The 27,201-nt window shown below is 47.0% G+C and overlaps 1 protein-coding gene across 1 annotated transcript in view; it reads left to right on the top strand.

The window, feature by feature from the left end:
- Nucleotides 1-27,201, top strand: part of SPTLC1 (serine palmitoyltransferase long chain base subunit 1) — a 1,178,456-nt gene that overhangs the window by 694,616 nt on the left and 456,639 nt on the right. The window contains exon 10 of the mRNA XM_069625635.1: nt 19,378-19,473. Within this exon, the coding sequence (XP_069481736.1) occupies nt 19,378-19,473 (96 nt within the window). The remainder of the gene's footprint in view (nt 1-19,377; nt 19,474-27,201) is intronic.

Below are 27,201 nucleotides of genomic sequence, written 5' to 3' on the forward strand. Positions count from 1 at the left end.
GGGAGTGGCTCCTGCCCCACCCAACAGGGAAAATAGTTCCAAACAGAAGAGGATCAGAGGCTCAACTGGCAGGCAAGTAAGCAGCATGGTCTGCTGCAGGTAAGTCCACCCAAGCATTATGAGCCCGGCGCTTCCAGCGCTGGGACTGGGCATATTTATGAGCCTGGTGCCACTGGCGCCAGGACTGGGTCCAAAAGGTCCCAATTGGGACTGGTTGGCACTCGGAACCTGCGTTATGGATCTGCTTCCAAGGGAGTTGGGAAAACCCTGACCTTTTGGAAGCAGAGATCATGACAGTACCCCCCCTCAAGGCCCCTCCCAAACCGGGCTTCTCCGGGGGTTTTGGCTTGTCAGAAAATGTTTGGTGAAATCTTTTGATTAGGCGAGGAGCATGGACATATTCAGCAGGTTCCCAGGATCTCTCTTGGGGGCCGTAGCCTTTCCAGTCAATTAGGTAAAATAGTTTAGATTTGGAGATCTTGGAGTCCAGAATGCTTTTGACTTCAAACTCGAGTTCTCCATCAACTAGGATGGGTTTTGGAGATTTAGTTAGTCGGGTTTGAGGTTGCACGGGTTTTAATAGAGAGACGTGGAAGACCGGATGTATCTTCATGTGCGGGGGCAAGTCCAACTTGACCGCTACTGGGTTTACTATGGTAGTGATGGAATAGGGACCAGGGTATCTTGGGTTCAATGTGCGTGGCCCTTTTAGAGGTAGATATTTGGTGGATAACCAGACTTGATCCCCTATTTGATATTGAGGGGCTTCCTTCCGATGTTGATCTGCTCCTTTCTTGTATTGTTCTTTAGCCCTTTGAAGGTGAGAAACCGCTTCCTTAAAGGCTTGGTGATTGTAGAATGCAGGTAGTCTACTGCTGGTGTTTCAAGATCTTGGAGGGAATCCAACTCCGAGGTTCGAGGGTGACTGCCGTATAAAAGAAAAAACGGGGTTTTCCCAGTTCCCGAATGGACAGAGTTATTGTAGGCATATTCGGCTATCCAAAGGATGTCTTTCCAAGTTTTTTCAATTTGTTGCAGCATGCAGCGTAAATACTGTTCCAGAGTTTGATTGGTCCTCTCGGTTTGTCCGTCGGTCTGAGGGTGGTGACTGGTCGATAGTCTCGCATCAATTTGCGCCGACCGACAGCAACTTTGCCAAAAATGAGAAATAAATTGACTACCTCGATCCGAAATTAGAACCGAAGGAAAACCGTGCAGTCGGACGATGTTTTCGAGAAATTCTCGGGCCAGAGTTGCTGCTGTTGGCAAGCCTTTGAGCGGAATGAAATGCGCCATCTTGGAGAATAAGTCCACGATTACTAGAATCGTATTGTATCCGGAGCATGGAGGTAAATCGGTGATGAAGTCCATAGAAAGCGTATGCCAAGGGCGAGGTGGGATGTCAATAGGGCGTAAGAGGCCTGCTGGTCTTTCCTTTTGACTCTTGTTTTGGGCGCATACTCCACAGGACATTATAAAGTCTCTGATATCTTTTTTCCAAGACGGCCACCAGAAGTAGCGCTTGATCTTTTCTGAGGTCTTGGCCATACCGGGATGTCCTTCCATTAAAGAATCATGATAACAAGAGATTACTTTTTTCTGTAAATCTGTGCTGGGCAGGTATAATCGTTCTTGGACATACAATAAGTTGTCCTTTACTGCAAAGTCCTTTCCCTGCAGAGAGCCAATTCTGTATGTCTGCTGGAGTTACAAGTTGCCTGGCTTTATCCTTAACTTCCTCTATGGATTGTGTGGTGATTACACCCAGAATTCTTTGTTCGGGAATGATTGGTACAGGTTTAGGGTTGACCAAGTGTTCTTCCACTCCCATCCGAGAAAGGGCATCAGCTTTACCGTTTTTTGTACCACGTCGATAGGTAATTATGAAGTCAAACTCGGCAAAGAATAATGCCCAACGGAGTTGTCTAGAGGATTGGGCTTTTGCGGTTTTCAAATATTGCAGGTTTCGGTGATCCGTAATCACAGTAACGGTGTGTCGGGCCCCCAGCAGATAATGCCGCCAAGCCTTAAAGGCAGACTTGATAGCCAGAAGTTCCTTGTCAGTAATCGTGTAATTGATTTCAGGAGGCGAGAATTTGCGGGACCAAAATGCCACGGGATGCAACTGATTGGTTACCGGGTCCTTTTGTGATAGAACTGCCCCCATGGCAAGGCTTGAAGCACCAGTTTCCACAATGTAGGGGAGTTCAGGGCGAGGGTGTTTTAAGATTGGTGCAGAGATAAATTTAGTCTTCAAATCCTGGAAAGCTTGTTCCGCCTCGGTAGACCATTCAAAACGTTTGTTTTTCTTTAACAAGGCAGTGATGGGCTGGACTATTCGAGAAAATTCGGGGATAAACCTGCGGTAAAAGTTAGCGAAGCCTAACATGCTTTGCACACCTTTTACGGAGGATGGTGATGGCCATTTGAGAACTGCATCGACCTTCTTTGAATCCATACACACTCCGCTAGGTGATAATATGAATCCCAAGAATTCAACTTCAGTCACGTTGAAAACACATTTTTCCAACTTAGCGAAAAGTTTGTGTTGACGCAATCTTTCGAGGACCATTTTCACGTGTTTCCGATGTTCAGATTCCGATGAAGAATAAACGAGGATGTCGTCAATGTAAACAACAACACACATCTATGAGCTCTCTGAGGACATCGTTCATAAAATATTGAAAGGCGGCCGGGGCATTGCAAAGTCCGAAGGGCATGACCTGATATTCAAATAGCCCATATTTGGTGCTGAAGGCCGTCTTCCATTCATCGCCCTCTTTTACTCGTACCAAGTGGTAGGCTCCTCTAAGATCCAGCTTTGTATATATGCATGCTTTTCTGACTTGGTCCAGGAGTTCAGGGATCAAAGGTAACGGATATCTATTCTTGACGGTGATCTGGTTCAGGGAGCGATAATCTATACAAGTTCTAAGGTCTCCTTCCTTTTTTGGAACGAAGAACAAAGCTGAAGAAGCAGGGGACTTGGAAGGACGAATAAACCCATTTGCCAGGTATTGATCCAGGTATTGTCGAAGGTGAAGGTTCTCAGGCTCGGTGAGGGCATAAATTCTACTACAAGGAGGAGTAGATCCAGGTATCAGGTCTATCTGGCAGTCATAAGACCTATGAGGAGGTAGAGAGTTAGCCTGATCCTTCCGGAAAACATCTTGGTATTCTAGGTATTCGGGAGGTAACTGGGGAGTCTCTGAAGAAATTGCTGCCAGTGCAACACCAGGTGGAGGGTGACAAGTAGAGACACATTCTGGAAACTGGACCGTTCTTGCTCGCCAATCGATCAGAGGATTGTGTTTCTCTAACCAAGGTATTCCTAGAATAATCTGAAACTGAGGAGCCTTGATCACATCGAACACTATCTTCTCATGGTGTCCATCTTGACTTACTAGCGTCACTTCTTGAGTGGTATGCGTTACTGGTCCGGAGGCTATCTCCGTTCCATCCACCGTAGTAATGACGTCCTTTACAGCCTTGGAACAAAGAGTTAGATTCATCCTCAAAACCATTTCATGATCCACATAATTGCCGATGGCACCGCTGTCAACGTAAGCTTCAATTGCATGTAATCAATCCGGATTATCAGGGCTAATGAGGACCATAGGTATCACGAAATGCGAGGTCACGGAACTGGTTTTCACGCTCGGCAAGAGGACCTCTATTCTTGTCGGGCGAGGTAGTTTCCCTGCTCAGAGTTTGTAACTTTGGTAACTGCAGCTCCTACTGCCTTCTTGGCAGGTTTCACCGGACAGTCTCGAAGAAAGTGCCCGGAGTTTCCGCAATAGAGGCATAATTGCAACTGTTTTCTCCTTTCCCGCTCCTTTTGTGTTAGGACCTTTCAGGCCCCCTATTTGCATGGGTTCCCCTGAGTCTACTCCTTTGGAAGGAGTTGGCGGTTTGGAAAATACTCGAGCATCAAACTTGGAACGATCGGCCTTCCTGTTCTGCAGTCTGTGATCTATTTGAACGACTAAGTCTATATAGTCCGAACAATCTTGTGGGGGATTCACTACTTGGGCTAACACATCTTTGAGCTCTCCACGTAGACCTCTATAAAACAGCATAATCCTTTTGTCCTCAGGCCATTGAGTTTCCACTATCAGTCTGTTGAAAGACGCAATATATGCCAAAAGGTCTTGATTACCTTGTCGCAACGAAAGAAGCTCATTGTCCAAGGCCTGCCCCTGTGAATGTCTTGCGAACAGTTTTTCCATACTGAGCTGAAAAGCTTGAAAATCATGGAGGACCGGATCATCTTGATTTACTAGAGGGATCGACCAGTCTGCCGCATTGCCACTAAGGTACGAAAGCACGAAAGCTACTTTAGCTTGATCAGTTGGAAAGGCTGCTGGCCGGCATAAGAAATGCAACCGGCACTGATTGATAAATACTCCAAACCTCTTTGGGTCACCAGAAAATCGTTCGGGCGGAGCCAGAGGTACATTCCCAGGTAGGTTGATCTGCACTGGATTCATAGAGGATGTAGAAGGAAGATTTCCCCCAGATGCGGGTAACGGGGTCTGTCCGGCTTGTGACTGTAGCAATTGTCTGGCAAGATCATCTGTTCGCTCCTTGGAAATAATCAGTTCCCTTCTTAGAGCGTTCGTTTCCTGACGGGCTGCATGCACTTCTGCCCTTAGTTCCCCAAGTAACTGGGCTAGCTGGTCGGTATTCGAGGTTTCCATAGCGCCTGGACGGGAGTTTTGTGGTAGGCTTTGCGTTCTGTAACGCTCACCTGATTCCCGTAGAGGCGCCGGTCTTGACTGGGCGTATACCGTATCTTCAAAGGTGATGTGTAACACACGGCTGGCTCTTTGGGCTGGACCTCTGTGCACTGTATGTCTGACTCGAAGGGTAAGGTGTCTTAGGTAAGTGAACGCCGTGCTCTCCATCTGCCTCGGGGCAGGGTGCTGTAACCAGTTTCTTCACTGGATAAGGGGAGCAGGCCTCTTGACTTCAGAGGACTGCTGTCCGTCGTTTACTGCACGAACGGTAAGTTTCGAGTAATTCTAATGTCTTTAAAAGTCTTTAGTAATGATGTCTCTTGTTTTGCAGGGTTCCGGCGATGGCGGATGACGGGCTGAAGTGAGTTGAAGATGGAGCCCGTGTGATGAATAGAAGCGCCTGGAAGCACGTAAGTAAGCGCTTGTTGCCTGCTTCACGATGCGCTCTAACTGTCTTTTTATTTTGCAGGTACAAGTTCGGAGCGGCTGCAGGGTGCCGGAATACTCACTGGGTTAGATGTGGAAAGGAGTAATGGCACGTGAGTATTAAAGTTCCCCAATGTCTTTAAATGCACCTTGTTTTGTCTTTCAGATGCGGGATGCAGCGCCGAAGGCCTCCGGAGCGTGCAAAGAGTTGGTAAGCTTTTGTCTTTCAGATGCCGGAATGCAGCGCGAGGCGTTGGTGACAGCCGATGGACCAGGTAAGTGAAGCGCTGTCACTGAAGACCGTAATGCTAACCTGTTCTTTCTTGTCTTTATAGGTGTTGCTGAAGACTGGATTCAGGATGGTAAGCCTTTTTCCTTAGGCCCAGGATCAGATGCAGAAGACACGATGAGCGTTCTGCTGCAGAGGATGCAGAATAACGCAAAGCAAGATTCATCTATCGGGTGTGGTTTAAATAGCCTCCTGTAGTGCTTAGGTGTCTCCTTCCACAGCCACGCCTAGGTAAGAAAAGAGTTCCTGCTTTCCAGAAGAGTTCCAGTGTTCTGAATCTAGGGAGTGGCTCCTGCCCCACCCAACAGGAAAAGTAGTTCCAAACAGAAGAGGATCAGAGGCTCAACTGGCAGGCAAGTAAGCAGCATGGTCTGCTGCAGGTAAGTCCACCCAAGCATTATGAGCCCGGCGCTTCCAGCGCTGGGACTGGGCATATTTATGAGCCTGGTGCCACTGGCACCAGGACTGGGTCCAAAAGGTCCCAATTGGGACTGGTTGGCACCCGGAACCTGGGTTATGGAACTGCTTCCAAGGGAGTTGGGAAAACCCTGACCTTTTGGAAGCAGAGATCATGACACTTGATCAATGTAGATACCAAGATCTTTACGAAAGTCTTTGCAAGTAGGCTCGAGAATTATCTTGCTGCACTGATCCTGTCAGACCAGGTGGGGTTCGTCAAGAATAGGCAGAAGGTGGACAATCGGAGGAAGACGCTGAATTTACTGTTGCTGCCAAAGAAGCAATTGGATGGCTCTTTTCTTCTGTCGCTGGATGCCTAAAGAACTTTGACAGGGTCAGCAGGGCTTTCTTAGAGGGGGTACTGCTTAAATTTGGGTTTGGAAAGAATTGGATGAAATCGATAAAAGCCGTGCACTCCACACCGGTGGCGAGGACACTAGCAAATGGGGCTACCTTTACCGAAATACCTTTGGAGAGGGGCAGCAGACAGGGATGCCCTCTCTCCCGGCTGCTCTAGTGATGGAAATATTGGCAACTAAAGTCTGGTAGAATGACAAAATCCAGGGTATCCATATTGCAGGGAAGGAATACAAGTTGGTACTCTTCGTGGATGGTATCTTAATGTATGTTGCGGACCTGCCAACTCCTTGGAACACCTGTTAGAGCGAATCTATGAGCAGTACTCTGGCTTCAAGGTAAATTATATAAAATCTCTGTCCATGCCCATGGGGCGTACTTCACCGGAAGTCACAAATCTCATCAACGACCAGGGTTTCATGCAGGCAGAATGGTCACTCGGATACCTGGGGGTCAACATTCTGAGGGATATTCGGAATATCTTCTCTGAGAACTATCTGGAGCTATGGGGAGGGGTGAAGGCAGCCTTGGAAAGGTGGGCCAAAATGACGTTCTCTTGGATGGCTCGCATGAACATCATAAAGATGGATATATTACCAACATTCCTCTACCTCTTTCAGATGTTGCCTGCTATGCTCCCGTAAGGTTTCTTGGGTAGTGTTGAGAAGGAATTGCTGAGATTCCTCTAGGGGAATGCTAGACCTCGGATTAGCTACTTCAGGCTGGTCCTTCCCAACACCGTAGGAGTAGGCTTCCCAGACCTGGAAATATATTTCAGAGCAGCACAGTTAAGTGTCGTCGATCATTTAGACCCTCCAACAGATCAGCCGTGGGTGCATTTGGGGAGTGGTGGGTGCCGAGGGACAAGCTGTCAGTGAGAATCCGGGAGCATCCGGTCCTTCAAGTCCTCTGGGAACTGTGGAGGGAGAAAGCAGATAATCGATGGCAGTCGACATAGCCTTCCCCGCTTAGCTGCGTATGCCCTTCCCCATTAGTGATGGGGGGGGGAATAAATGTCCTAAACCACTTTCAGGGTTGTATGAGGCGGGCTGGAAGACACAGGACAGATGTGGGTGGGAGATATGTTCCTGTCCTTGCAAGACCTGGAGGGACTGCTTCAGATAGGTTCACTCAGTCTTTCTTTATCTACAGCTTAAGGAGGCACTGACAGAATTGAAATGGGGGGCGAGCCTCAGAAGGGAGTTGACCCCGTTTGAAAACAGCTTGATATCCCTCGGAGGGGACAAAGGAATTATATCTAGGCTGTACAAGCATAGCCTCCTAGCTGAACCAGCAAATATGCTGAAGGTGAGGGACCAATGGCAGGATGACCTGGTGGTATGGAGGTAGATAAGTTAAGGGTTTGCATGTGTAAAGTGGTGGCAAAAACGTCCATATCCACACAGTACAGGCTGCATGCACTTGAACTATTACATCGTTGGAAATACACCTCCCCGGCTAGGCTAGCGTGGATGTTCCTGTAGACTAGCCAGTCCAGCTGGACAGGATGTGGACAGGAGGGTACATACTTGCATATGTGGTGGACCTGTGGGCGTATCGGCCTGTACTAGGAGAAGGTATTGTCCTGTATGAAGGAGATGGATGGTATTTAAAGGGAAAGGGACTCTTGGTATTGTTTGGAGTGAAAAACGGAGGGGGGGGGGGCAGTACATTCGAGACACTGTTCCATATGGTGCATAACCTGAAGAGTCATTCTGTAAAAAAATGGAAGGGGAGACAATGTCCACCAAGAGAGAATGGGTGAATGAGGTATGTCAGATTTTTAAGAAAATTGTATGTCAGATTTTTATTACAACATTGATGCTCATTGATCACACATGAAACTTCAAGCTCAAATAGTTCCCATTTATATCGACGTATTTAATTATGGATCGTTCTGATGTTGACAATCGGAGTACTCCAAGTGGTTTGGGAATCGGGGAACAACTGGGTAAGTACGCTGAGCCTAGCCTTGGGCAGACTTCTGGAGATGGGCAAAAGGGGTTGACAGGCATATGAGTTCTGGTTCCGGAGAGGTTGGGTGGAGGGATGGGAGGGTTGAGGGGGGTTTGTTATATTCCTTCGAATTGTAATGGAAAAGCACATTAAATGGACATTTTATAGAAATGAGGGGGGAGGGAACGGTGTGTGGGGGACCCTCCAAAAAAGTGTGCTGACTTAATGTGAGTGATTATATTATCGAAGGAAAGTTGGTAATTGTAATATTTTTCTTAAAACCAATCAAATACAATTTGATAAAACAAAGTATAGCAAAAGCCCCACTCTACACTCCCAGTTAATAAAAGGTTTGAGTTTCTGCAGCCCCACTTGTCTACAATGTCAGCGGCCTTGCTGTACTATAAGCCTTCTGCAGCAACATCCTCCTTTGCTTCATCCTCTGCACCATTTTTATCAAGAGAAGATGACGTTTTAGAAGCGTATGGAAAGAAGGTCTTTCTCAACTCAGGCCTTCTTCTCGGACAGGCTAAGAAAGATGCTATCTCTGCAGTGGACAATAAAATGTTGTGGAAAGAAATAGCTGATGCCACATCTCAATCTTCACAGGCAGGCGTCTTTCAAGGCATGTGTAGCAGAGCCAAAACTAGCAGCTCAAGACCTTATACAGTTTTCAGTAGCACACAAATGTACAGTATGTCGATGGATATCAGTGTGTCATGATCTCTAGTGTTAAGGATTTTAATGGCGCTTCACACACCCGACCAGGACTCTTGCTATTGGCCGAGGATGCAGTGTATAAATAAAACACTTTTACTTTATTTACTAAGAATTCAGATTGAGGTGGCACCCAACCCGTCTCACACCCCCTGTTACAAATACACCAGGCCACAGTGGACCATGAACCAGGCCGGTGGATAGTAACACAGTATTTATTTATTTTAAAATTCAAATGAAATCCAACAAATTTAATATTGGGCAGCAATCGCCGTTGGGGTGATAATTACAAGGTAAATTGATAGAATGCACTTAGTTGGACCTTTTCATGTAAGATAAACACTACACAATTGAAAGAAAGCAAAATTAACTTTTGAGTGGATTTTAAATTGTATCACAATTATTCCCCTGCAACACTCCCTCAAAACACCTATTAATCTTTGCGTGGATGGGGGGGATGTAGCAAGGAGTCAAGTACACTATACAGCAATCAGCTCCCCCGAAAACTGAGCAAAACGACCCACGAAATTACTAAATGTTTATTTTACAGGCGCAGTTGAATGGAAAAGGTAGAATTGAGTATCACAGTATCGGAACACTAGCAAACTACCAAGCAATAGCCCAAAAAACGGGTATACAATTAAGAAAATTGACTTGGGAAGGAAAGACACTGTGCAGCTAAATCACACGTGGAGAATAACATTTTCTTATTTTCACTGGTTTAAATGTCAAAACAGCTTGAAAAACGGGTTCAACAGACAAAATCGGAATGCAGTTTTTGTTCTAAGGGACAGACACACATCACAGGAATAATAAGAAAGTGAAAGGATAACTCTAAATGAATAACAGGATGAGATTCTTAATGGGAAAATAAATTTGGTTTTAAAATGAAAGCAGTGGACAAGGAAAATCGGTTTGGAAAGGAGATTTTAGTGACTAGATTGTTAAAGAAAGACATGGTACGCTCGAAGGTTAATTTGCAAGGTTAACCTATTCATGCCGCAATCAGCTCTATATGGGAATTAATTAAATTATTCAAAATATGACTAAGGATTTATGCAAGGGACTATAAGGATGAAGAAAAATGACGCTAACACCTGGAAATCAAGGAATAGGATAGACGAAGGGTTCTGAGAGTTTTAACAAGTTATCGGTGTATTGATAGGGTTACTTAAAGGGTGGAAAATGGGGTATGCTACGTTTTGCCATCCGATGGGGAGATGCTTAAAATCAGCACTTGAATTTGGGACAGCCAACCAGGTTTCTGGACAGCGGGACAAGGTTCTGGTCACGGCACAGCGGCTGGCTCGCCTAGAAGGGGACAGCTGGTAACCGGGGTCTGGTCTCAATAGATAGCAAGGTGCATCAGCTGGATAAAGCAGGTAGCAGTGCAAGCAGGTAGCGCTGGATAATCCCCATGAGGATTCAGCCACCTTTCCCCTTTCTCCCTGAATAAGTAGGATTTTTTGTGGGGTTTCGTTCTGAAGGGTGGTTCTGCCTGGATAGGAGGGTTGTGGCAGTGGAATTTGGAATCTGCAGGGTGAGTAGTATTGTCTGGATCTCTGGAGATGTTGAAGCGGGAAGTCGGAAGAGTCAGTCGGGAGAGTCAGTCCTTTGTCTCTCTGAGCCTCCACCTTTTATAAGGCGGATGACATCACAGGATTTACCATGGGGGCAGACATTTGGCTTGACATGCCTCTAACAACTGGATTGGTCAGGGGTGGCAGTCACCACCTTCCTGTCAGCCGGTTGGACTTCAGGGACATGACATCAGTTTTATGGTGTGTGCTTACAATGCTCATGGCCCTCCCACAGTTATCTTTGCCAAAATCAGTTATTATATAAGTTGCACATTTTCACATTTGTGGTCTTTTGAAAATCAAATACGCGGATTCCATATTTTACACTGAACCTGTCATTCCAACTCCCAAATTTCTACAATGTTATTTAGTTGTTTTAATAATCTTTCGCAATTTCTAGTGAGAACCGCTTCACCTATAATTCTTGAATTTTATGTATGTGTACCTATTATCATAGAGCATGTTTGCATTAATTTTCAAAGCTGTACCATGTATACTTTTCCCATGAATTACATTTTCCTGCCGTTTGTGTCCCCGACACGCTAGGGAAAGCTATGTCTTGTTTTGAGTGCACAAAAATTACATTTAAACTGTTAAACTTTGCAATTACTGTGTTTTCCGGTTGCAGAAATACGTTTTAAAGTTTATTAAATAAGAACAGTCTTCTGCCCCAAATGGGCCACTTTGTCTTCCAAATAAGAGCATTCTTCCCAACCCGCAGCCAAATGTCAGCCCTAAGTCCAGCGTTGCCATGGAGTTGACTTTGAAGCTCATCAGTTTGAGTTGAGGGGAGTTGCTACCAGAAAGTCACACCTGTATGCCCTGGAAATCCCTTGTCCCAGGCTGGAGCACTGCCGCATTGTCTGATGAGGATGGGAGATCCTCCACCCTTGCCTATTCATATGCCCCGGGGGCTGGTCCACTTGAAGGGAGGTAGATCCTGTTCCCAGAAAGCAAGATCCTTTGAAGCCAGGGCCTGTAAATGTTGTTCTGCTGGCCCCACAGTAAATGTATTTATTTTTCTTTCCAGAAAGCAAGACTGTTGGAATTAAATATCATATATATATATATGGTTCATTTTCCTTGGCTCTCACTTTACAATGCGGCCTTCCTCTCATCCCTTTTCTGAACCTTTCCAAAGCCCCAGTCATGTTTCTAATGCATAGGCATCTATCCAAATAAAAGGTCATTTGAAACTGACATGAGCTAGGAGAGAGGGAGAGGGCTTTTTGTAAAGAGTTTAGCTGTGATATTTTGTTACGAAAGTAAAGCGTTTTTGCATACAGCTTGGAGTGAAGTTCTTTGTTATTTCACAGATATTGCCTGGCACAGCCTGTAATTCAATGAGAAATGCCCCCTTTTGCTGGAGCACAACCTAAATATGGAGGAACATAGCTGGGTCTCACTGGATCAAAACTGTGTACTGTTGAACAGATGTAAGAGCATCAAGGCGCAGTCATTTAAAAAGGCAGAATATTTTCTTTTTCAGTGACATTTTTTGAGCTGGCAGCACAGCAGCGCTGCCTTTGAATTCTTTTATTTGGTGCAATTGAAGAAAATGGGCAGCAATTCTTGGGGTGTTCTGTGTTTCATCTTGCCCCATGTGTGGCTGGTAAGACAGCGCAGCCATTATTTTGGTGACTGCAAAGCACAGTTTTAATGGCTATAGTGCTCAACGGAGCCAGCACAGCCAGTTCATCTAGGGGAAGTGGGGTGTTCGCTGGAAGGCACAAGGTGACACAAGGCACTGTATCTCACCCCTTTGTTTCGTCACCTATAGATCCACCTCGAGGGTTGCACCAGAACCATCACACCAAGGGGCTCCAAATCACTCCCAACCTTACCGTGCGCTGGGCTGTTAGCCTTCCAGCAGGACAGTGGAAAGGGAGTGGTTTGTGATTAGCAGCTAGCACAGCTTTTACCAAGAACCACACATCTGGGGATCTGGACCAGGCACTCCTGCGGGGTACCAGAGTTAAGCGTTACACCGTGGGACAGATATGCCTCGTACAGCAGGGATGCACTCCACCGAATTAAATACTGATGCACAGGATTGTATCTGAGATTTGCCCTTGCAAGACTCTTTCTTGTTCTTTCGTCAACTGATGACGAATTAACTAAGAAAAAAGCCAAATCCCCAATGGCGAAATCTCTGGCATTTCTTTCGAAAACTGGCAGCATACACTTTTTCTCACTCATTCCAAGACTGATCAAAGACACAGGTGTTTGGTGGCTTCCAAGGCTTTCCAGAAAGGAGGGCCAGACAACCGGACAGATCACCCAGCATGTAGTTGCAAGCAGCAACGCACAATCCAGGGTATTCACTCTTCTGCACCAGCTTCTGACCCCCCGCCCCCAAAAAATGAAATGGGCGTCTAGGGCCACAGCACCCCGGTAGTGAGCAGGCTGGCTCTTCACAGTCAGCAGTGGCGTCACCCCTTCAAAGATCTATGTCTTCTGTCAGTGGTTTCCATGGGTTTTCAACTTCCCTGGCCAACCCAAATGTCTTAGTCTCCCCCTATCCTGCAGATAGGCTCTCAATTACTGCCAAGGGAGATTGCACACTTCATCAAGGACCAGGCACTGGACATCTTCTCCGATCGGAAAGGGGGTTTGGTTTCTGCTCCAGGACTTCTGCATTCAGAAAAAGAACCATCCGGCCCTTAAGTGGTGCTGGTTTGTCTTATCTCAATCTTTTCTTGCCCTTAGAAAAATTAATGATGGTGGCACTGGCACATATATTTAGGAAGCCCTCTGCGAGCGTGACTGGATGTGCTCCCTATACCTGAAGGACGCTTAGCTACACCACCTAATATGGCAACCACATTGAAAATGTTAAAGGTTCACTGTAATGGGCAACCATTTCCTACACCAAGGGTCTTTCATTTTGCCTCCACTCAGCACTATGTCTTCATGAAGATAATGCTGTCAAGTCCATCCTTGGGAGCAGTGGTCATCGTGTGTACCCATATCTGGACGGCTGACAAGTCAGGGCCCTATCTCTGGAGGAAGCGGTGCTCACAACTCGAAAGTTGAGACATCCTGTACAACATTGGTGTTTCTTGGAGGTAACGAGCGCAAACAAAATGGAATGGGTGTCGCTCTTGAGTGGCTTACTTTATTCTTAAGACGAGAGACCCCTGAGAGGCCTTAACTTTGGATAGCCATCAAATAATAGTAATATTGAGATGAGAGGTCAGGGAGGGGCTTGGGAGGGAGCCCACATGTATGGCACGAGACACTCCTTTGTGTAACACACAGTTCTCAGTTGTTTGGGGGGGAACAAGAGGGAAAAGGGTGTGTGGGGGGGTAAATAGATGCTTGTTGAAGTGCTCCTTTTTATTTGGGGGGGGATAAAGGGTGGCGTGACATGTTGTTCGTACTTGCCATGTTCTCAAAACTAATAAAGAAATTGAACAGAAAAACATTGGTTTTTCAATTGTCCTCAACAAATATGATTTTACTTCTTCCCTGTGATTAATATTTGTGAGGGTCCGGTGGGATACGCCGAACCAAATGCTATCTGCCACTCAGGAGAGATTCTGGCATGTTCCACGAGCGGTACACCATTTCCTCTGTAGGCAGACATCAGTCTGGTGGTACCAGAACATATTGGGTCTGCTGGCATAGTTTCTCTTCAGTCTGTTTGGCCTGATTGAAGATGAGGATGTTTCAACTGCATTTAGCAAACTCCTAGGATGAGGAAAGGGGTTCCCATTTGGGCATATTCTCCAAACCACCCTCTTTCAGGTGAGATCTGAGTTTGTGGAAGAAAGACAATGTAATGAGAGGAGCATCGCTGTGTCAAGCCCCACACTCTGTAGTGTTCACAACCGACTTCTCTGGATGGTTGGGGAGCCTTACCGGACACATACTTGGGTCATGCAATTTGATCAACTTAGACAGGGGGCATCTTTTACTTTTCCTAGACCTCAAGACTATTTGGCAGGCACTCCGATCGTTCCTAACTTTGGTCGAGAACAAAGTAGTGTTACTCAGGATGGACAGTTTGACATCCATGTTTTATATCTACAAGCAGGGTGGAACCAGATGGCCTCTTCTGTAAAGGCTGGCAATACATATTAACAATTTGGCCGTATCTCAGGGCATGCAGTTCACCTTCCAGGTGACGGCAACACTAAGGTGGACAGACTGAGCAGATTGGAAGGAAGCAATTATGAATGGGGGATGCATCAGGTAGCCTTAAGTCCAGTTTTTCAGTATTTCTCATCCAGAGGCGGGCCTATTTGCCTCAGTAGTGAATTCCAAGTGCTGTCTCTTTTGCCTCATTGGAAGGCCTGTGCATAGGTTCCCTAGGGAATTGCATTCCAGAGCATGTGGAACAACCTGTGGTGGTGTTTCCTTCAACACCCCTGCTCCAGAAGGTGATTCATGTGTTCTGCAGGCCTGCTGGTTGCATCATGATTCTGCTGGCCCCAATGTTGCCGTACACAGTGTGGTATGCAGATCTAATTCATTTAGCCAGTCAGATACCAGCCTCTAGCATCCCAAAAGCTTTGCCTCATCTCCCACCTTCAACCCACTCAACTGTGGTGGCAACTCTTCCCTTTTCACTGAACCCTCTGGATCAGGACCTGCTTGCTCTTCTACGGCTTTCCTCAGTAAGGAGGATAAAACCCTTGCGTCCATGCCAACACCGCTCTGCACTTTCTCTAGGCCAATGCAGATGCACTCCTAGCAGACGGGAATCAAAGTCTGTGGAGCGAATTTAGCTATTTTCTCCCTTTCTTACCTGTGGACAAACAGGCTTTCAAATTAGTATTAGATGAGTGTAAGATATTTGTACAAGAGCTACTCGAAGTGTCAATATGATGGACTGACTACAGCTAGTCAGGGAATGGCACTAGGAGCAGACTTGCATAGGGTGGTATGGGTGCATTCCACAGGTTTTACTCAAGAGGTACTAGACTGCATTGTAGACCTTCCATTTGACAGTCGAGACCTCTTCCACTTCTTCACCGATTAACTCCATAGACTCACGACGTCCACCCAAACAGCTAAGTTGCTGGCAGTCCTTTCAAAATCAGGACATCGGCCCTTTGCTCAGTCGTCTTTCTCTAGAGAATACAGACAAACGTCAGTCACATGATTTCATTGCTTCCAAGAGGGAAAGGCATGCAACCCTGATCGCTCACCAAGTGCACATAGGAGGAAGCAAGCAAGAACCACCATCAAAGGCTTCTTCTCCAGCTATACTTTATCCTCCACTACGAAGGCAAAAAAGCAGTGACGTATAACAGGTCCACCCGACTCTAGTCGGCTGCACACTCCCTTCATCCTAACTGCTGGCAAGCCATTTTCCAGGACCCCTGGGTCCCATCAGTAGTATCCAGGGGCTTCTGTTTCAGCGTTTGGCCTCTCCTCCCTGTTTCACCTCAATTGGGTCCCACACCTCTGTTAAACTTGTCTTCGCCCCCCCAAACCCTTAACTAGCCAGAGAGGTTGAAGATGTTACAAAATAATCTTCTCGATAGCCAGAATAACCAGGCAGGCCTGCCTGCAATGCTAGACCTCTCCAATTTCAACCTCTATCTCCCCAACGAAAGGTTCAAGGTGATCACTCCAGCCCAAAAACGTGGCTCTGTTCAGAGGGTGGACTGGTTTTGTCGGGGTGGACGTCAAGGACACCCACCACCATGTACTGATCTGGGAACCTTACTGAAAATTCCTCAGGTTCTCAGCCGGCAGACACCACTATCAATATCAGGCTCTGCCCTTTGGAATCAAGGCAGCCTCAAGAATATTCACTAAGCTTATGAATGCGGTGGCCAGTTCTTTGTCTCAGGAGAGTCACGTATATCCCTACCTGGATGAATGACGTGAGAGCGGCTATTACACAAGAAGTCCTTACAGCCTCCCATACACTGGGGGAATATGCTCTTCAGCTTGGTTTTTTCAATCAACTTCGACAAGTCTGCACTTACCCCTTCTCGGAGAATAACGTTCCTGGGGTTTGTATGGGATTCCAGGCTTGGCAAGATGTTCCCATTGCCACAGCGCATCTCAGACCTAAATCTGACAGTGACACTGTTTCGTACCAAAAAGGTACTGATAGCTTGGTGGTACCAGAGGCTTCTGGGCCTTATGGCGGCATGTATTCTCTGCATCCCATGCTCCAGATTGAAGATGAGATGGGTACAGCTGCATTTAGCCAGAAGATGGAACCAAATCACGGACAAGCAATTGCAACCTATTCCGGTGGAAACATCATAGGATCACGATCTTCTTTTGTGGTTAGGCCCGAACAACCTTTCTCAAGGGAATCCCTTTCAGAAAGATAGCCATTGAAGAGTTTGTCACCACAAACTCCTCCCTGAGCACATGGGGGAGCCGCTGTATCGGGCCTGAAAGTCCACGGCCTGTGGTCGAGACCAGAGAAAGTGCAACATTCCAATATCCTGGAGCTATAGGCGATCTTCAGTGCCCTACAAGTATTCCTTCCAAACATCTGCAGGAAGACAGTTCTGATCCCTTATGTCATCTGGCGATTGTAATATGGGATTTGACGCTGCTCCACAATATTGTGCTCAGGGTAGGCCACCTATCTGGAGTGCTTAACACGGAAGCAGATCTCCTAAGCAGACCACGGCACTCCAGCCACGAGCGAGAGATCAAACACACTGCGATACGACCTGTCTTTCAGGTTTGGGGTCTCCATGCAATAGACCTGTTGCGACATTCTAAAACAAGTGTCCTCTCTTCGCTACCCACAGCAGAATGAGAGTGGGGTCATTGGGGGAAACCTTTCCATTTCATGGGATGTAGCATTCCACTATGCAGTCCTGCCTGCCCCCTAATTACCTGGGTCTCGGAACTTGTGGGGTTCTCCGGCGATAGCCCCATTCCCATTCAGCATTGACACAACCTCTTAAACCAATGGGGCAAGATTCTTCATGTATGCCCCAATTGCTCAACTTGGCAGTCTGATACATTGAGGACTTGACGTTGGATATTTTGGACCTTTCCTCGGAAAACATGAGGATCATCCAAGTTGCTAGGAGGCAATCAACCTGCTCTCAATATAGAAGTGGGTTAGATGTTGCCACTGGTCTTTAAATGAAAACGTCAACCCCCTGGTAACTACTTTGGATGACATGCTGTCATTTATTTTGCACCTTGCTTCTTCATGGGTCTCGTTCGAATCATGCTGCACCTGTTTGGCAGCCATGGTCGCACACCGGAATGTAGCAGATTCATCCTTCTCTGCTGGAAATTCTGTTGAGCGCAGACACCTGGAGGGCCTCCTTCGATTGCATCCATTGGTTAAGACACCATACCCATTTTGGGTCTTAAGTGTCGTATAAATTGCCCTGCCCGTGAGCCATTTCAGCCCATGGAATTGTTCGATCTCTTTCTTTTCGGGAATGTAGCGGGGCTTTTGGCCCTCACTTTTATTCGGAGGGTAAGCAAGATACATGACTCTTAAGCTTCCGAGCCATGTTCCTTTTTCATAAAGACAAGATTGTCCTCTGAACATCTATCCTTTTTGCCTAAGGTGGTTTCCTCTTTTCATATTGAAGAGGTGGTACTTCCATCCTTTTTTCCAGACGCCCAGTCCTCAACTGACTCCGTCGAACACTGTCTTGATGTTCACCAGGCAAACAAATTCTATATCCACAGAGCAAAACAGTTAAAAAAATCTGATGCTCTTTACCACCTTTGGTGGTCAAAATCCTATAACGTAAGCATCCAAAGCTACTATTGCGAAATATCTTGTCTCTGCGATTAACCATTGTTGCACATTACAAAATCTTATGCCCCCTTAGGTTATTCACGATCATGCAATAAGGGCTGAGTACACTTCAATCGCCTTTCAGCAACATGTACCATGGGCCTTCATCTGCAAGGCTGCGACATGGGTTATGCCGTTAGCTTTCTGCAACCATTGTTAGACTGCCTCCTCCCTTGAATTTCTCATGCTACGAAATCTTCCATCAGTATGGAGGAAAGGTGATGGAATGTAGGAGTAAAACAGTTACTCACCATAGTGACTACTGTACTCCCAGTCCATAGTCCCTTTTCCTCCATACGTTCCACCCTCCACCCTGCGCAAAATTCTTTACCTTAGTGATTAGTTGTAGACGAGTGTATAAATGACTGGCAGGCGAGACCAGTGGGCAGATTTAGCATGGGTGGACACGCCCCGCATGCCCTTGCGTGCTCTAAATTAAAGGGGATGTTTTTTTCTTTTACAGTGCAAAAAAGGCTTGGGTCCTTTCCCACGGAACAAACTCCTCATCAGTATGGAGGAATGAGTGCAGTAGTCACTAAGGTAAGTAAATGTTTCTATGTACTAATAGCCCTCTTTCCTCCATATAACCCTCCAACCATCCCCATAATAGAACACGCTAGCCAAGTAGCCTAGCATCCAACGTGTAAAAAGGGGAACTGAGTTGAGGTTCCGGATGACTGGGCTAGCATAGCATGGTCCTGCCTGCAGCCTTAATTCATGCTTCAAGTTTAAAGAGGATATGCACTTTTTTGCATGTCAAAAAAGTTTCATGTCCCGTCCATATAGTGTGGAGGAATGTGGACTATAGACTACGAGTACTTCAGTCACTATGGTGATTAAACTGTTCTTTCACCATCATTGGATCGTTCATAGATTCAAATTCTTAGAGTAATTGCCTGTGTTCAGGCTGGGAATCCTTGATTAATAGACATTTTTTACAATAAGAAAAAACGTACTGATTACGTAATGCGCTGCTAATATTTGTTAATGTACTGGAATTTACCAATGTTTCTGCGTGAACAGGTTGCTGTAAAACAGTAAACTAAATGGACATTAAAATAATGTAATTCGCTTTTATTATATTTGTTCATTCGTCACTAGATTGATGATATAGATCTCATAATTGCGAATATGGAGAATGCCCTTGCATCTATTGGTGGCTTCTGCTGCGGACGATCCTTTGTTATTGACCACCAGGTAGGCCTTTTCTATATGACTTTATTCTGTATAGACTTGTTGAATGGAGATTCTCATATATTTTCAACATGTTGGTAATCGCTAGCTCATGGCAGTTACCAAACCAGAATGAGTGGAACGTTCTGAGCAGCCATGTTACTGTGGCGTTAAGACCCCAGTTCCAAGGGCTGGAAAGGGAGGGCTGCGGGGGCAGGGAGGAGGGGGGGGCTAACTGCCCAGGCAGCCCAAGTTCACTGCCCCAGTGAAATTGGAACGTGGGCTTAAGGCCATTAGCAACCCGGGCTACCAAAGCTTTATCCCGGGGTGCAAAAAAAAAATATTTTCAGTCATTGAACGGGGCACCTCTGCCGTCCCGTTCAATGACTGAAAACACTGTCTAAAGATGGGCGTCGGGGAAAGGGAAGCGGGGCTCCGTATGGAGCCCCGGCTTACCTTTCCATGGTGGCATCCGGGAGAAGAGTGGAAGGTACAGCTGTGGTGGCCAAAGTAAGCTAAGTGGGGGCGAGGGGAATTAAACAAATAAAATAAGGGGACATAGGGTGGGGGAAGATGGCTTAGGGGAGTCGGGTGGGATCCAACGCTGGCCTTCACCACGTTCCTAGCCACCTGATTAGCACTGTGGCGGGATGAGCCAGCCAATGTACAGTTGTAGAAGTACATGGGACAAAAGAAAATCATTTTCAGACATCTTTGTTTTCACAAAGTTTCAATTTGAATATGGTGCTACCTCAATAAACAGATTTTTAAAGGGACCATTTTAACTTTGTTGTCTAATGGGCAATGATGGTTGTGCAATATTTATAAAACCTCATGAACAATTATTTCTGGTTAAGCTTTTATATTGAAAGATGCAGTGCTCTGAGCACTATTTACTAAAACCTATGGACTTAATTTCTTGGAGTTTATATGGGTTTGTGTTTAATGTCACATTTAATAAAGTGATCAACCATGCCTTATAATAGACATTTCAAATGTATTAATTCCCACCACGGATTCCTCATCTTTGATAATCGTATCCACAGCACAGCTGATTTTCAGAAACTTTTTTGCCACCTGGGGTGCAGCTGACACCTCTACGCTTCTGGCATTTCAAAGATAGTATGTTCCATGTGATGATGTCCCTGTGACAATGTCGGCATGCAAAAATTGCGCTTTTATTTGCAGATACATGATCATTGGGAACATGCGGGGGACACCCGCTCCCATTTATCCCATATATTGTCCCCATATATAATGTTGCCTATGCTGTTTTGTGGTGACTGTGTATAGCGACATTATATATGGGTATATCGAGGTGCCACGCCTGTGATCTGGGTTCCTTTTTTCATCACACTTTGTACATTTCAGCAAAACATGCTACTTTGTATTCAAAATGCCCAACCCCACTAAGGACTTGGGTTTCAAACCCTGCATTGATAGTGACCATAAGATGTCGGTTTCAGACCCCCTATGTATGTTTCTACTGCTTGGGGAGAAGCTCAACGCCAACAATTGTCGGTTGTTCAATCCATGCACCCCAGAGCCCTCCAGGAAAGGGCGACTAAAATCTTCACCTACCTCCACAAGGAGTAGGGTGGAGGCATGGTCTCTGTCGAGGTTGCACAGTGGGAAGTGCCTCTCCTAGGACAGGTCTCCCACAAGAAGAAGCACTGAAAGTGGACTTGCTCTCCCAGCGGTTCCTCACTGCATCAAAAAGGAGTCCTCGTCCCGGTTTCCCCGGTGATGCTGCAGGTATATTCCCATCCCAGAAGAATGGGTAAACTTCGTCTTGAGATGCTTGACATTGGGCTCTACCTGCATTCTGGTCTTTCTGGAGGCCCAACTACACATGAGGTGGCTTCAGTGGCACCTCAGTTTCCAGTGGTCGCAGTTTCAGGACAGCAAGTGAGTTTTTCTGCGGGTCTCGAGTCCTGTTTCTCGAGACCTTATATGGTGTTCCCTGAGGAACCACCTGCTGAAAGGTGGGTTGTTCCGCCAACCCTGTCCTCATGTGTTCCTGCTAGCTTGGAGTGCTCAGCTGTCAGACCTGGCTGTGAGAATGGTGGTCTCCTTTGGAGTCTCCGGGGCACCGCAACTTGCTGAAGATGAGGGCGACCAGGCTGTCCCTGTATACCTTCCACTCCTCTGTGAAATGGATATGTGTGCTGATCCTTATGCACAACACAGTGGCCATGCGCTACCTCAACAAGCAAGGTGGTGTATTGCCCTCTTCAATAGCCAGTACACCATAGGTTCTGCGTCCCTCCGCGTCATTGTGCTAGGGGAAAAGGTGGTAATTGAGGCCATGGGGCACCGCGATTCGCTATATACTCACGTTGAAATCAAGTCCGATGCGAGGCGCATAGAGGCATCTGAAGGAGCTGACGCATAACCGCAGTGCACACCCACCCCGGTACTGAAAAAGGTTCTGAATATCAGCTGCACTGTGGATAGGATTATCAAAGATGAGGAATCTATGGGAGGAGCGTCTTTCAGAAAGAACATTACTTATGTCTCAGTAATTTGTTCTTCTAATGGATTGTCCACCCACGGATTCCTCATCTTAGATGTATATTCTCCTACTTTGCAGCTCTCTGAAAACATTTACCAGCAGGGGACGTCGTGTTTTACTGGCGTCGATAGCCGTCAAGTAGTCTCCGTGATTGGACATGACGTTGATGTCGGTACAAATGGCGCGCTCAGTGCCCCAAGATTTAAGTTCCTTTTTTCTGCATGGCCAGCACTCTACTTGGGAACTTCGCTTCAGAGAAATTGTCTGACGTAGTTAATTGTTTCAAAATTCTTTCGAATTTTAGTAGATACTGCCAGTATGTCTACTCCGAAACCCTCCAGCTTCAAAAGGTGCTCTGTTTGTGGTGCAGAAATGTCACTCGCCAATCATCAGAGTTTCTGTGGTGCCTCGGTACCGACCACGTACATCGCTGTGAATTGCGGCTTGTCGGGTTATGATGCCTAAAGTCTAAAAGGAGAGAGCCTCCAAATTGGCCCTGGGTCGCTCGTCTTTGAAGTCCCCAAATATGACACCTTCGAAGATTGGATCCATCGAAAAGAGCTCTACGGCCGATAAATCGTCCGAGAAGTAGAAAAAAAACTGTCAAACACTGAAAGTTCCACTCGCAGAGTGACCCTGTCACTTTCCTTCTTCGAAGAAGAGAATGGGAGAAAGCATTCGTCAACAGTCTCATCCCCTGAGAGACGGGTATGGTTCCCGTCTAAATCCACCTAGGTGGAGCAGTGGGAAGAGTTCATCAAAATGATGCAGATCTTTGAGAAACCGGGTCCGCCGGTTCGCTCTTCCTCTGGGAAGACCATTGCGCCCACTGCGCCAGACAAGGCCAGCAGGGACTGCACTCACCAACCACCCCATGCCCCTAAGAGCCTGAGACCAGTGAAATCCTCGATAAGAGGACTGCCAACGCCATGGATGGCTGATGTGTTCTTTGATGTTCCATCAGTGGCATTGACAAAAAAATGATCCATCGAAGACAGTTGAGGATCCCTCAAGTAGATTCACTCCAAAATCTAAGGGGGATTGTGTGTCCTCTTTCCAGGACATTTTTGACGAGGATGAAGACCGGTTCCCTTTGGGTCTGAACCCATGGGTCTTCCACGACATCCTGAAGAGTTTCAGGAAGGGGAAGAGAGGCTGTCTCATTTAGCTTCTGCCCTGCATGATGCAAGTAACTTGGACACCTCTCCTGAGGTTCAATTCCCACAGGGAGATCCTAGAGGCCATACAAATGTGGCACATAGGAGAAGGATGGCTAAGTAAATGGATGCCTTAGGTTGGGGTACCCCACCCGGTGGTATACGGAATGTGACTTGACTGACATTCTAGACAAGGGGACAACCGTTAAACCCATCCATCCCTCACATAACACCATCAGAAATCCTCCCTGCCCCCAACAATCATGGAAGACTACCTCATTTTCTTCAGGCAGTCCACAAGGATTTTGCCCCAACGTAAAGACCAGCCTGATCTGACCTAGAATTACTAACAGACTTCCAGCACATGGTAGTCTGGTAGTACAGGCTGCTACTGTGGGTAACCAGGCAAGTGCCTTTCCATATTTACCCCCTGACGGGGATGAAAAAAGGTTTTTGCCTCTCTCAGTATGGCACTTATAACTGTTAAAATGCACTGTAGAAATATACATATACCCTTTGGTCTGTTATAGATAAGGCAGCAGAGTACATCCTTGTGAAATTAAATGAGGAAAGGTTTCCTCAACATAGTGGATGATGGGAAAGGAAGCAATCCGCCAGGCCCTGAAGTCAGGACTCAACACGCCCAATTGAGTCGGGAGATCTATGGTGGTGTGTTCCATCATGCGAAGATTTGCCCAGCTCAAACTCATGGGTGCACAGGACAGATGACGACCTTGAAAAATTGCAGGCATCCAATGCTGCAGCAAAGTCCTTAAGTGTGGCGATAAGGCAGCTGGCTCAAGGTTCCACTCAATGGAATGGGGAAAACAATTATGGACAAAAAGGTAAACCGCCAACTGCGCATCAAGGTCAAAGACGTTTCTCTCGACCTTCCAGAGGTAGAAGAAGTAAGGCACAGACCACCTCCACGTCAGTCCTCGCTTTTGTGGCCCCTGCTGCAACACCACTTTAAAGACTTCTCTCACACTACGCCACTAGAGGGCGGCTATATGCATGGGCTCTTCAGGTAGTCTCCCAAGGTTACTAGCTCCCATTTTTAAAGCGCCTTTCGGATTGCGCCCCTCTGGCCAGACCACCACCTGTTCCAGGCGCACTGATCCTGCAAGAGGTTTCCTCTCTTCTGGGGAAGGGTGCTAAAGAGTAGGTACCTATATAGGAAAGAAAACGGGAGTGCTGCTCCCACTATTTCTTGGTCCCAAAGAAGGACAGAGGTATGTGACCCATCTTAGGCTTGAGGCGCTTCAACCACTGCCTCAGGAAAGACAAATTCAAGATGGTAACACACTTGCAGATACTCCAGGGACTAGAAATTCAGGATTGGTTGGCGTCCCTCAACCTACAGGACACTTTCTTCCATGTACTGATCCATCAAAAGCCAGAAGTACCTGAAGTTAGTCATAGGGAAAACTCACTACAAGTTTGAAATCTAACTTTTGGGCTTACCTCGACCCGGGGGTCTTCACCAAGCTATTGCCGGTAGTGGCAGCCAGTCTCAGCAAAGGAGAGATTCACGTCTTTCCCTACTTGGACGATGGTTAATCAGGGCATTATCTCTTGATCATCTCAATCGCACCGGTCACCACCTCAACAAGCTGGGCTTCTCCCTCCATATAAAGAAGTCTCAGCTGACGCCTTCTCAAATGCTCCAATTCATCGAAGCAGTCCTTTATTCTCCCATGGGCAAGGCTTTTGCTCCTGGGAGAGGGCTCTACACATCCTGCAGATTGTCATCAAATTCCAGAACACCCAATACATGCCAGCTCTAGACTTCTATGGTTGCTTGGCCTCATGGCATCTGCATCTTCCTGGTGCCGGAGGCCCGACTGAGAATGAGATCCCTCCAAATTATATGATATAGCATTCATAACGCGCTTATACACAAGTGTTTCAAGGCGCAACAAGGCAAGGGTGGGGGAACAGAGGGAAGACAGACAACAATCCTACTAGGCCACGTGTCATTCAGATCGCGCAAATCCATGGGAAGGGGGAAGCAGGAGGGACAGTGCAGAAAATGGGATAATAGTATAAATAAAGTAAGAGGTACGGCCAGCTGATGGCAAGTGCGGGGGTAAGTGCAGACATCAGGTATCGAGTGCTGATAGTCGGACTGTAGGGATACAGAAAACCGTCCACAAGTGCGGGGGTTGCCAGGAGGACGGTGCAGGTGTGCAACTGGCTGGGGAGGGGACCTGGGCCCGAGAACAGAGGGTGGCCAGTTAACTAGTGCAATTTCAGTTTCAGCCAGGAAGTCAGCAGGGGAGAGGAGGAGAAAAAGCAGAAGCAAAGAGAAATGTTTTTAGGTGCTTCCGGAACTGGAGATGATTCTGCTCGAGTTTCAGGGAGAGAGGGAGGCTGTTTCAGTGGGAGGCCCCAGCCGAAGAGAGAGATCTACCATCAACTTGCTGCTTGGAGAAGTGACTGACCCTGAGGGAGTTGGAGGCGGATGAGCGAAGAGCTCGGGAAGGAAGATATTTAGGAAGAGAGAGTTGAAGGTATTGAGGCCCCCGACCCCAGTAGGCCTTTTGGACAATGCAGAGGGTTTTGTACTTTATCCTCGCAGCCACTGGGAGCCAATGCAGAGATTTCAGTCCTGGAGAGATACGATCCCTGGGCTTGAGGCCAAGGACAAGTCTTACAGTCCTGTTCTGGATGAGTTGTAGAAGGCAGATTTAGAAAGAGGATGTTGCAATAGTCCAGCCTAGAGAGTGCCAGAGACAGTGAGCTTCTGGGGGAAGGAGAGGAAAGGAAGAATACCTCGGAGGCGGTGAAGCTGGTAGCGTGACTTCTAAGAAACGTCAGAGATGTGAGGAGAGAAGGAGAGTGTGTAGTTGAAGATTACCTTGAAGTTTTTAGCCTCACAGGTGGAAGCAGGAAGAGGGCCAAGAGAGGCCGTCCAGAGAGTGACAGGAAAGGAAGGAGTGGGTGTGTCGATGAGGAGAATCTCAGTCTTACTGGCATTAAGGCAGAGATCTTTGGCGGCACACCATTCCTGGATGGCGGACAGACGGTCTGAGATGAGAGAGGGTGAAGAAGTGGCTGAAGGTAGCCTGAAAATGAGCCGAGTGTCATCCGCATAGCACTGGAAGTTGGGGCAGAGTGCGGAAATGCAGTGGGCAAGAAGTGCCAGGTATTGGTTGAACAGCCAGGGAGAGAGGTTAGACCCCTCGGGAACACCACAGGTAGATATAGAGATAGAGGAGAGAAATGCCCTCAGATGGTCTTAGTTCTCTGGCAGTATGACAGTCTTGAATCAAGTCACAAGCAGAGTCGCTCAGGATCACCTCTGGTGGACTTGAACAGAGAATGTGATGGCGGGTAATTGTTTTGGCAACCATGGTCAGAGACTACCGTAGTGACAGATGCATCTCTGAATTTCTGGGAGACAAAACTTAATACAAACCTGTTAGAGCTGAGGACTATCAGACTGGCGCTGATGGCCTTCTTGCCCTTCACACAGGTAAAGTCTGTCCTGATCATGATGGACAACACAGTAGCTATGCGCTACATAAACAAGAGAGGTGTTTGAGGGTCACTCCTCCTGAGCAAAGGCAATGCAGCGCTGGTTCTGGGCGTTGCAGGACAAGATCTCCCTGTCAGCAATTCACCTCGCTGGGAAGGAAATTACAAAAGCGGACACCGATCTCTCACAAGTGGGAGCTGACAACAGCGGACACCTGATCTCTCACAAGTGGGAGCTATGCCCGGAAGTTCTTCTAGAGATCTTTGCCCTATGGGGAAAACCCCCTCAAGTGGATCTATTCATGTCCAGTGTGAACTAGAAATGCAAGCTTTTCTGCCCCAGCCAAGCCTCCCCCACCCCCAATCTCCCCCGAGAAGAATACTGGGGGACGCATTGGTGGTGGACTGGAACTTCCAGTTCTTTTATGTGTTCCTGACGATTCCCGTCATTCCTCAGTGATCAGGTGATTGAAGAGGTAGGTAGAAACCATGATCCTGATTGCAGCGGGCTGGGCCAGGAGGACATGGTACCATTACCTTCTGGACATGGCATCTGTTCTCCACATAGTCTTCCCTGGAGACAAGAGCTTCTTTCTCAGG

Source organism: Ambystoma mexicanum, chromosome 6p (assembly GCF_040938575.1).
Source record: "Ambystoma mexicanum isolate Mex_15411 chromosome 6p, UKY_AmexF1_1, whole genome shotgun sequence".
NCBI classification, from domain to species: Eukaryota; Metazoa; Chordata; class Amphibia; order Caudata; family Ambystomatidae; genus Ambystoma; species Ambystoma mexicanum.